The 12443-nt window shown below is 40.1% G+C and overlaps 1 protein-coding gene across 6 annotated transcripts in view; it reads right to left on the bottom strand.

Moving 5' to 3' along the window:
• The window catches only part of C5H10orf67 (chromosome 5 C10orf67 homolog), a 120653-nt gene that overhangs the window by 68639 nt on the left and 39571 nt on the right, over positions 1 to 12443 (bottom strand). For all 6 annotated transcript variants that reach the window (XM_042278036.2, XM_042278037.2, XM_076572582.1 and 3 more), the window contains one exon: positions 8883 to 8948. In XM_042278036.2, coding sequence (XP_042133970.1) covers positions 8883 to 8948 — 66 coding nt within the window. The remainder of the gene's footprint in view (positions 1 to 8882; positions 8949 to 12443) is intronic.

The following is a 12443-nucleotide window of genomic DNA, read 5'->3' as shown; positions in this document are numbered from 1 at the left end:
TCAATCATTCACCGGCCGAAGGGTGTAAGGGCTGCTTCTAGCCCTTAACTACTATGAGTAAAGTTAATGAATATTTTTGTGCATCAACGTAGGTGTTCATTTTCCTCTATGGAAAATTCACGAGTATGATTTCTTGGATGGTGTAATTACATGTTTAGTTCTTAAGAAATGGCCAAACTTTCCCTTATGTTATGGAGTTTTACTTTATTCTTGCCAACTTATTTACAGTTATTGCTATTTTCCTTTCTTTTTAAAAACAAACTATTTAATAGGATTGTAGTAGTGTCTTCCTGTGTCTTTAGCACAGCTTTCCCTCCTGGTTAACGAGATTGGCCATCCTTTCAAGGGAATATCTGTTTATGTCTTTTGACTACCTTCTAATTGGATTTACTACTGGGTTTTGAGAAATCTTTATGTATTCTAGATCCTACACTGTTGGTGGATATATGGTTTGAGAATATTTTCTCTCTCAAGTGTACAGTTTTTCTTTCCATCTGCTTCATGTGTTCTTTCACAGAGCAAAAGCTGCTAATTGTACTGACTTGGACTTGAGCGTTATGTATTCCTAGAAAGTTGTGTTTTGATGCAATACCAATATGGTATTGCACAAAGTGGAGACTTTAAGAGGTTACACACACACACACACACACACACACACACACACACACACACACTACATATTTTAAGATTTATTAGAATGGCTTATGGGCTATCCTCCAGCTAGTCCAACAATGGCTGTCTACCAATGGAGAGTCCAAAAATCCAGTAGTTGTTCACACCAGACTGGATGTCTCAGCTGGTCTTCAGAATATGCCAGAATCCTGAAGAAGTAGGCTTTAATGCCAATGAAGAAATGGACTTGCCAGTGAAAGCTAGAGCAAACAGGCAAAGAGAGTAAGCTTCCTTCTTCCATGTCCTTTATATAGGCTGCCAGCAGAGGGTGTGACCCAGATAAAAGTGGTTCTTCCCTCCTCAAAAGATCCAGATGAAAAAGGGATCTTCCCAATTCCAAAGATTTAATTAAGAAAAAAATACCTCAGGTGTACTCAGACACTCGGATTTTAGTTAATTCCAGATGTAGTTAAATTGACAACCAAGAATAGCCACCATTATTATTTTGTAAAAGTTGAACTAGCTTACACACTAAAAATAAACCTTATTTAACCACAACTCACAAATCCTCTTATATGCAACAAATTTCCATTTACCAGTATTTGTTACCGTCTCAATTTAGACTTGTTATTGTGGGGAAACTAATCTCATAAACTCATTGGGAAGTGCTATTTCCTTTTCTGGAACACACCGTGAGAAGCTACAAACGTTTGATAGACATTTCTGGTGAAAACACTGAAACCTGGAGTTTTCTTTTCACAGGAAGTGCTTCAGGTTTTGTGGGTGGTGACTTATTTGTTGTTGATGTTGGTTTTCTTTTCTTTTGTTGTTTTGAAACAGTGTTTCACTGTGTAACCTTGACCTGGCTCATTGGTCTGGAACTTCCTGTGTAGATCAAAACGGACTCATGTTCACAGAAAACTGCCTGCCTTGGTCTCTCTATTGCTTCAGTTCTTAACATCGAGAAATCTATGAACATAAAATTGTTTGTTGTTGTTTTTCCTGATTGTCTTTAAAAAAACTTAGTTCTTCAAGAATTTCCTACAGTTTATTTTGATCATATTCACCCTTCTCCCCTTTTCTATCCACCCAATTTTGTGTCCCCCTTTTTTCTCCACCTATCAAGTCCAGTTTGTGCTGGTCATATTTTCTTAAAGGTGTGGCCTTCCATTGGAGCATGGTTGACTTACCAGGGTCCATATTCTTAAAGGTAACTGACTCTTCCTGTGCTAATACTTCAGCTCCTCACTTCCGGATAGGACTTCATGTCTACCTGCCCTTTCCATGCTGAGATCTGTACTGGCTTCAGTTTGCACTGGACTTGTGAATGCTATCACAATTACTGAGTTCACATGGACAGTGGCCCTTTGTTGCCTAGTCTGGAAGACACTGCTTCCTTTTACTCATCCACTGCCTCTGTCTCTTTCACTGTCTGCCTCCTCTTTTGCAGTGACTCCTGAGCCTTGGGAAGAGGGGATGTGATACAGATGTCCTGTTTTCTTGAAGGTTGCACTTATCTTGATATCTCATTTCATCCTCATTTTGGAGTTTCACCCATCTCTTTATATATGTGTTAGTCTTGGTACAGACTTATCAATTGTATTGATTTCATTGAAAGACTCATCTCTTTGTTGATTGACTTCTGTTATTTTTCCATTTTCAGTTTTAATGATCTCCGCTATGATCTTTGTTATTTGCTTTTTTTGTGTGTTGATTTGAGTCTATTTTGTTCTTTTTCGAATTTCTTGGGGTAGGCAGATGATTGCTTTCTGACTTCTTTTGTCTCAGTGCTATATTCCTTTTAGTACTACTCTATCTATATGTTACATATTTGGGATGTCTTACATTTAATTCTGTTTTTAAACATTTACATCAATTCATGTTTGGAGATGTGTTGTTTAATGGCCAAGTCTTTGGAGATTTTCATCTTTTCATTGGGTTGTTAGATTAGACTCATTATGACTATAGAACATGTTGTTTTGAACACATTCTGGTTTATATTACGACTCTGGATGCCACAGACTCTTGAGAAAATACGTATTCTACTGTAGTTATACAGTATCTTCTATAGAGCAATTAAACCTTTGATAGCTTGCATTTTACATGTCTCAGTTTAGCTATATTCATGGTGATTTCGTCTATTAGTTCAATCATTTGCTGAGAGTTTTAAAATTTTCCCAGTCATAGTGTGGATTTATCTATTTGCTTGCTCAGCTCTTCAGCTCCACAAATACCTGCTCCTTATGCTGTCTTATACCCCATATGCTTTTGGGATCATTGTGTCCTCTTGGCAGACTAATATTTTTTTAAATCACTTTCCTTTACAGTAATTATTTTTTTCTCCCCTAGTCTACTTTGTCTGAAGTTGTTGAGGTCAATCTTGTTTTGTTTTTAAATTGTTTACAGACTATTTTTTTCTATTTCTTTTCAACTTACTTGTGCAATTGGATTAGTGAATTTCTTGTATACAGTATACTATCGGATTGTAATTTTTTTCCTTGATGCCCTTGGCTCTTTACACTTACAGAATTATAAATATAGAACTCCTTCTGCCATTTTATTGTTTTTTCCTTTTGGTTTCCACCCTGTTTCTTTTCTCTTACTCTCTATGGGCTACTGAGACGATTTGAAAGATTTTACTTATTTTTTTAAAACTTATTTCTTGTTTTTACTTATTTCTAGTTTTTTTTTAATTGTAGTACTTTGTACAGTTTTCTTGGTGTTACAACAGGTATCCGAATCTACATATAGAATTTATAACAACATTGAGAGAAGTGTAAATTTTTTTTCTATTTTCTTTTTTTAGGAGGATGACCAGCCAGCCAGCCTGCTGCTCAGGCATCACACTTGCCCCTTTAAAGTAGATTTGTTTTCAACATTTCTTCTGCATAGATGGAGGATAGAACATGAGATGGTATGACAACGTCTTAACAACCATGAAAGCTGTCTTCAACAACTTACAGACCAGTCTACAGTCATGCTCACCCACACTTTTGCTCTCACACACTCTCTTAATGTTCTCCTCTTTCTGTCGCCATTATTTCTGGGTGATAACTTCCTTTAAATAAGAAATGTTATTGAATCTGTGCTCTATTATAATAAAATTCATTCAAAATCCTATCACTTTCCTCTGGCTAAGATTCTTTTCCTCTGGCCTTTTGTCTGGAATTATAATTATAATGTGACCCACAGTGGGTTTCTTTTTTTTTTTTTTTTTTTGGGTTTTCGAGACAGGGTTTCTCTGTGTAGCTTTGCACCTTTCCTGGAACTCACTTGGTAGCCCAGGCTGGCCTCGAACTCAGAGATCCGCCTGCCTCTGCTGGGATTAAAGGCGTGTGCCACCACTGCCCGGCTGGGTTTCTTTATATATATTCTACTTTGAGTTTTCTTGGTTTCTTAAACCAGTTTATGACTCTCATCAAAGTTAGAATGGGATCAGCCATTATGTGGCAGGATACAAAATTAACATAATAGAAATCAATAGCCATCCTATATGTCAAAGGCAAACATATTGAGAAAGAAATCAAAGAAACAATCCCATTCACAATGGCACCATCTCCCCCAATACCTTGGAATAAAATGAACCAAGAAGTGAGAGACTTCTACAATGAAAACTTTGAAATGAAATTGGGGAAGACAGTAGAAAATGGAGAGACTTCCTATTATCCCAGATTGGTAGGGTTAACATTGTGAAAATCGCCATCCTACCAAGAGCAATCTACAGAGTTATTGTAATATACATCAAAATTCTAGCTCTATTCTTCACAGAAATAGACAAAAACAAACCCAATATTAAAATTCATATAGAAGCCGGGCACACACCTTTAGTCCTAGCACTCTGGAAGCAGAGGCAGACAGATCTCTGAGTTCAAGGCCAGCCTGGTCTACAGAGTGAGTTCCAGAATAGCCAGGACTGTTACATCGGGAAACTCTGCCTCAAAAAACAAAACAAAAACCAAAAAAAAAAAAAAAAACAAATTAAAAAACTCATATGGAAGCACAAATGACTCTAGATAGTAAAAAACAATCTGAGTAAAAGAATAATGCTAGAGATAATACCATATCTGATTTCAAGTTATACTAGAAAGCTATTGTGAGACAAATAGCATGGTCCTGGCGTAACGCAGACATATAAACCAATGGAGTAGAACAGAGGATTGAAGTCCATGAAACTCCAGCTCCACAGTTTTTGACAAAGATGCCAAAGTACACATTGAAGAAGACATAGCGTCTTCAACAAATTGTGCTGAGGAAACTGGGTACTCACGGGAAGGATTGTGAACCTTGATCATAGGGAACAACAAAACCCAACTTCATAAAAGTGATCTTATACTATTTAATAGACACTAACAGGAAGGGGTGAAAAGAGGGCGTTCAGGTATGAGACATAGCATGAGGTATTTGATTTCACCAATAGTCAATGAAACAGGTTAAAATCATAAACTTAAATATTATACATACCAGACTGGTTAAAAAGAAAATCTTCAAAAACAAAATTCAAAAATACTAATTGTTTGCAAAATTGGGAGGCCATGGAACTTTCCTATGGTGATCTCAGTACTATACGTCAGTAGAGTTAATTCTGAAAATTATTTAGCAACCAAGGAATTAACATTAAATTACAATGCGTAGACTCATACAAGGGACATGGTACCAGGATACAAGCACAAAAAGACTCAGGATAGCAAGGGCCATCAGGTGGAAACCTTCAGGATGCCTCTTCACTCTAGGAAAAATGGCATCCATTGTTGTGGGAATCGTTCTGGAATAGGCATCCTGATGACACCAATGAGAGTAGAAGAGAAGAGATGTCACCAGTAGAGTGCAGGCCCTCATGCTTGTACAGCAAGTGCTTTACCTGCTGAGCCTATTAATAGCACAGTCCATTGAGGTATAGTAATGCAGCTGGGCGTGGTGGAACACTGTGGTCCTTTGACTTGGGAGACTGAGACAGGAGGATCACATGTTTCAGGCCCGACTGAGCTACATGGCAGGATCCTGCCTCAAAAAACATAATAAAGAATAATGACAAGGAGAGAGAGAGAGAGAGAGAGAGAGAGAGAGAGAGAGAGAGAGAGATGTACTAATGTAACATTCTAACAACAGTGTGCTGAGGAAAAGTTATTAGTGAAAGGTTACTAGTTATTAATTAATTAGGAAAAGAAGATCAAAAGCATAAAAGAGCAGACATTTCCTTCACAACTGGCTAGGCATATTTTCAACTTATGATTAAATAGTATAGCAGATATCAAAGTATGGTCCAAGGATCCTCAGAGTCCCTGAAGCCATTTGGAATTCTGTAAATCATAAATTATTTTTGTGACAATACGGTGCTAATTACCTTAAATCTTTCATAGCGCTCCTGAGTGTACAGTGCAGATTTTTAGAGGCTGTGTGAACACTAATTAATGGAGGGAGTTCTTCCTGTCATCGGCTTTGCCCTCTGTCCTTTTGACTGTATAATTAGATGGCACAGGGGGCTCAGGACTTTCAGCCGTCTAGGATTGCAGGGGACACACTGGATTGACAAGTGGGCAGTGAGAATATGTGAGAGTAGAACTCCTTTGGCAGCCTGGCATGCAGTGACCAGTCACTCACCCCCCCCTGCTCATTTGCTGCTGGTCTTCCCAGAATGTTGGGATCACTGAGGTTTTTGCTCAGATCACAGGAAACATCCGTTTCCCATCTGGTTGGCCAAACACTGCCATATCACACACACAGGACTGGGGTGACTTGAAGCATGCATGGAAAGGAATTTGGACACCTGGAGCCCAGTGACAGAAGCAAGTGGACCTCAGGAGTCTGCTAGGGCTGTGTCCCCAGAACGGTGCCAGAGCACAAGCTTCACTCCCTGTCTGTCTTGACTCCAGGCAGCACCGAGAAGGCAGAGAGAGATGAAGCATGTGGGTAGCAGGCCAGGGAAGGGGCTCAATCAAGTTCTTTTCTGATGGGGAACCCTCTCCTTTGCACACTCTAAGACGAATAAAAAGCACTCACTTAGGAGCTGCAGGAAGGTGCAGAACTATTTCTGGAGTTTTCCCCAAGCCCCTTCTAGGGATACAATTTCTCCATATGTTACTGCAGGGATATGAAACGCCTGCCCCCCCCTCCAAAAAACTTGTGTGTTAAAGGGTAGGTCTGTAGAAAATGGACCCAATCATGGAGAAGCTATTGGGTCATGAGTACTCTGACCTAATCAATGGGTTTGTATACTAAGGGATTAATAAGTAACCAGCATTATTAGGAGGTAGTTGAAACTTCAAGGTGACACGTTAGCTAGAGAAAACATGAAGCATGCCCCCAGGGACCCTATCTTGTCCTGGGTCCCCCTGTTGGCCTCTTCCTGACATCTGAAGCTCCACCATTTCTGCCTCCCGATGTTCTACCTCATCACGGGTTTAGGAACAATGAACCCCGAGGGCCACAGTCTGGAACCTCGGAAACTGTGGGCCAAAATGAGTCTTTTCTACTTCGAGTTCTCAAATATTGGTCTCGTGACAATTCTAACATATTACATGTGATTGCCCGCCTGTGCTTATTGTGGTGGTGTTTTTTAAATACTCACTGACTTTTTACATGAGACTCTTAATAGGCCAGAAAAATATTTTGGGAAACAGTCACAGAAAACCAAAGAACAGAAGACCTTCCGTGAGAAATTCGATGTTTATATAATAACGGACAGTTCCTCTTTCCTCCACTCCTTTTCAACATACTCCTACACTCTGTCTGGACAAACAACATAGCATGAAACAACAGTGCCCGAGACCCCCAAAGTCACCTCCCTCTAATGCTGCGTCAGTGCCTAGGGGAGATGGAGGGAAGCAAGTCCAACATGGCAACCTTGGTCCGGAGGACCACGCCCCTACTGAAAACCCGAACCCCCCCAAACTAGTTCTAAGCATACTAAAAACTCTAGCATTGTCCTTTTTTTTTTGTTTTTTGTTTTTTCTAGGCAGGCTCTTGCTGCTTGGCAACAAGCTTGGGGCTCAACAAACTCCTAAACAACAAAATAAAACGGGATTGGTTCCCCTATGGGTGATACAATAGCACCCGCTGAACACTTACAGTTTTTAAAAAAGAAAGGGGCATGGGGTCTACTCCCCGTACAGGCACAAATTCACTGCTGGAGGGCTGCAGTTCTTCTCAACTGCGGCTGACAAACTAACAATGTCACATTTACTTCCCACCCAATAAAAACACTTCCCTTTAATCACTACGTGTATATTTAACTTTGGGAGGCAGAGCCTGGACTTCGCTAGAAGAGCAGAGAAGACAGGCTGTGGGAATACCAGAAATCTACCAAGTGGACTCCAAGGAGGGAGGCTTTTTATATGCAGGTATTTAAAATTAAAGGACCAAGCAACTCATTTGCTAACACGTGGTGTTTGTGAAAAGCGGGTCTTAACTTTTCCCCCCCTTGCCTGCATTCCCAAGTTGGTTTCATAGAAGGCTTCATTGTAATCCAGGACCATTGTTTTGCATTAATTTCTATGACAAGGAACCCAAAACACAGGGTGCCCGGGAGTAACAAAACAGAGTTGGGAGACAGTCACAACTTGGCACAAGTGTGACAAGCTTTGAAAAAGCAAATGTTTCACTATCTGAAGTGGTGTGGCTTTCCTGGAGCAACCTTGTCTCCTGCAGACAGAGTCATATTCTTTCCAAGCACATTGGAGACTCAAGTCAAGCTGTGTTTTATTTTTTATTATAATAAACACAGTTTACTGTAACAAAGACATACTAGTGGCGATCAGCTGACAGCCAGTACAGCACCAGGGGCTGGTGGCGAGGGCCTGGGGGTGGGGAGTCAACTGATAAAAGACCAGCCGTCTGGAAAGTTCCCTTTAAAGAACTTGAAAAGGCAGTGTTGTCTTATGAGACCACCGCAGAATGCCAAACTATCTAGCTGGGCTCCTTTCTGGTTGTCACTTACTGCAATTTGTAACTAAAAATAGCAACTTCTTCAAAATCCTGGGCTCTCAGACTTCATTTTGCTTTCAGATTTCCAGAATAAAATGAAAATACTTTATACACTGTTTTAAGTGGTCATACTGTTTCTTACCCAGAGTTTACTTCCGGCTTAACATACCATCATTCAAATTTTTCCTTCAAACGCTTACTTAAAAGTCTCTACAGTTATCTGTAAACTTAGGATTTTGATGAAGGAGAAACAAATTGTTCACAGCAAAGTTGCAAGTGAAGCACCTAACACATTCAAGTTATTAAAGTCTCAAATTCAGATTCCTTAGGGGGGATATAAATCATCTTACCAAATCTTGCATGGCAAGTTTTTCACAATCCAGCTCATATCTCAATCTGTCTCTACTGTCCATTAACTGTAATAGAGAGAAATGAGGCATTTTGATTAAAGATAAGAACACAACACCTAAAATGTTTTCCTCAGTAGAATGTGCTAAAAACACATTTTAATATAGGAGAAAAATGGATTCCAATGTGATCAAAGGAAAAATTAATTTCCTACAGATTATTATGTTCTGGTAATATTATATAGCCAAGCTAATATACAGAAACAATGCTAATGTACTTACAACTTTCCTGGCTACCCTCAGATATGACATCATCATATAATGCAGTGAATCAATCTATCCCCTATAACAACTTGCTAAACTTTCTGTATGGCAATTCTCTTGCTTCAGATTTTTGTGTTATATTTATTTGCATTCTAACTATATTCATATTGGCTGAAAATACTGCTTAAAATCACACATTTTACCTCTGTACTCATGTAGCTTTTGTTTTCTACTTTTTTGGGGGGGAGGTGGTTTCAAGCAATCTCTGTTTATATCGGTAAAATTCAAACCTTAATTTAGACCTTTGTTAAAGTCAATCAATTAATTGTGTTTACTAATCTGATAGCTGTCTCTAGAGTCACTCTTCAAGACTCTATATTGTCTTCTGTTTATCCAAGTATTGACTTGTCACCTTGGCTCAGATCCCTTCTCCCCACTTCCTATTCATTTTGATGAAACACAAGTCTGAGACGAGCGAGCACACTGTCCGTTTCTCCAGGGACTCAGGAGGCATCCAACCCCTTGGCATGAGTGACCCTTTCCTGTGTGTCTGACCTTTACCACCCCTTCCTCTGTGTACAGTCCAAGTGAAACCACACAACTTAACCCTGAAGAAATGGCTTCTGACCATCCTTAGGATTCCCTTCTGGACTCTCATTTTTTTCCTGCCCATCTCTGTCTGGCTTCTGGGAGGCAGCTCAATGCCTTGCCTTCAGCCAGCTTTGATCTCCTACCACCCACGCCAGGCACGCTTGCTGCAGCTTCCCAGCTTGCTGGGCATCACGTTTGGACAGTCCCCTCTGCCTCCTGGTGTGCCACCCACTAGTATAAAGTTTCAAGCAGGGACTGTGAGGTGGCAGCGGATGGAGAACAGGCTTCGAGACTCTGTTGCTGGATCACTTGAATTAAAACACAGAGGCTACTGAATTCCATACTGTAGGATGCTTATCCTGGGCAAAGGCGAAGTCGGTGTACCCAAACTCAGACCAATTTGCAACTTTTTTTCGGTTGCATCTACCAATTAAAGAAGGGAACTTGTGCCTTAGCTGAAGCGTTTGAGCTTGTGTTTTCCACTGGTTCTTGTTCTGTCTGCCTCTTCCCCATGCTCTAGGCTCCTCTTTGTGCTGCACAATGGATTCTCACTTTGGCATCTCAACAGGTCCCTGTTACATGAGCCAGCCATGTCACATTTCAGAAAGTCCTGGAATACACTTCACACCACGCAGCAACACACTTGGCCGCCAGCTTCTGAGCCTTCTTGTCCTCTGGGAAATAATAACAGTTCAGGCAGCCCTCCCAAGAGGACTCCAAGAGAAAGAGCATGGGAATGTCTGTGAAGGTTTTCTAGAACCCTCCAGACCCTCTCCATGGATCACCCACACATTTAAAATTTTTCTAGCAGTAGTGGAGTGTGTGACATTCAAAAACACCCAATAAACACCACTGAATTAATTTACTGAAGGGTATTGGGAACAAACTTCAAAGATCTGTTCTTTCTTGTTCAACAAGGTCTGACCTGCTTCCAGTCGGCAAACCACTTCCACCTCCATTATGATCTCTCGTACATACATAGTAAGCCTGGGAGAAGGAAGAAGTTGGGGGACAGGAACTAGCTCACAGGGAGAAGTCAGAAACCAAACAGGAACCCAGGGAGCTAGATTCTTTCTTCTCAATAAGCGAGTCTACGTTTTGTGTCTGTATTAAGTTCCAGTGATTGGAAGGAAAAGCAAAAGAGAAACACAGGACTGTCAGAGGATGACTGAGCTGAAAGAGATCTGCTGTACTATAGCAGATCATATTGAAAGGCCAAATGACCCTTTCATAGGGGGCTGCAGATCAGAGATCCTGCACATCATATGTTTACATTGTAATTCATAACAGTACAAGATTACAGTTATGAAGTAGCAATAAAAGTAATTTTATGGTTAGGGGTCACCACAATATGAGGAACTATATTAAAGGGTTGCAGCATTAGGAAGGTTGAGAGCTGCTGTAGTATAGCTATCCAAAATAGAGCTGGCAAACAGAAATACATAAATTCAATTTTAGAGTAGCCTTGTTAAAAAGTAAACCATGATATTAAAACTATATTTTTATCTATCCTTACATATACACTCTGAAGACTAATAAATATTAGAATTCTAAGGGAACTATCTCTTGTTTTATATAATTAAAAATACATGTATATATATATATATATCTTTTTCAATTATACTATAAATTGGAGAGCTAAATTCTTATCTATGTGGATTTCAGAAAACTTTCAAATTAGAAGGCAGATTCATTATCTAAATTATTGAAAACATGAAGGTTTTTTTTCCATTCACTGAAATAAGCATTGGGTTTTTTTCCATTTAAATTTAAAACTGTTCAGAATGAATCCCCTCAGTTGCATTGGCCACATTGCAAATGTCCCGTGGTCACATGTGGCCAGGAGGCAGCCCAGGGCAGCGCAAATCGAGACTCTGAGGCAGCCTGTGACTGAGCGATTTCAGCTCGCACAGGGCGTAGTGTGCATCCTTGAGGACTGCATGGACACTTTTGGCTCTAACCACATCTTATATTCCATATAGACTAGGAAGCCTCTGTAACTCATTCTCACCAGAGGGAGTGAGGCCGAGTGGCCTGGGAGCTTTTTCAATGAATAGCGTGCTTCCCTTGTAGGCAAAGTGAAACCAGAATCCAGGTATTTCATTTTTACTCTAACAAAGCCGATCCTGAGGAACTTGGACTGTCTGTCCACAGATGCCATTGCTACTTTGTAATAGTGGGGTTTACAGTGCTGCTGTAGACCAGGTGAAGGCCAAGAAAATGAAATCATTGCATGGAAATCTACCCAGCAGAGGAAAACATGGCCTGACTCTTGACCTATCAGTGTTAACTATGGATCTTGAAACTAGTTTTATCTAAACTCCATGAATATCCTGTGCTGCAAAGTCAGACCTGGTTGGAATCTGACCCTAAATTACTTGGGTCTATGTGACCACCATGCTTTGAAATGTGACTTGTGTAATTGAAGAACAAAGTGTTGTGTGTGTGTGTGTGTGTGTGTGTGTGTGTGTGTGTGTACATAGATATGTGTGTATGTATGTGTATAAGTATATATATTTATATTCTCTCTTTTTTAATATTTATTTTTATATGTATGGTTGTGTTGCTTGCATGTATGTCTGTATACCAAGTGCATGCCCTGTACGTAGAGGCCATCAGATCCTCTGCAACTGGAGTTATAGCTGGGTGGGTCCTGGGAACAGAACCCAGGTCTCTGGAAATGCAGCCAATGCCCTTAACCACTGAGCC

The sequence above is a fragment of the Peromyscus maniculatus genome, chromosome 5 (genome assembly GCF_049852395.1).
Source record: "Peromyscus maniculatus bairdii isolate BWxNUB_F1_BW_parent chromosome 5, HU_Pman_BW_mat_3.1, whole genome shotgun sequence".
NCBI lineage: Eukaryota > Metazoa > Chordata > Mammalia > Rodentia > Cricetidae > Peromyscus > Peromyscus maniculatus.
This window is presented reverse-complemented; position numbering and strand designations above follow the sequence as displayed.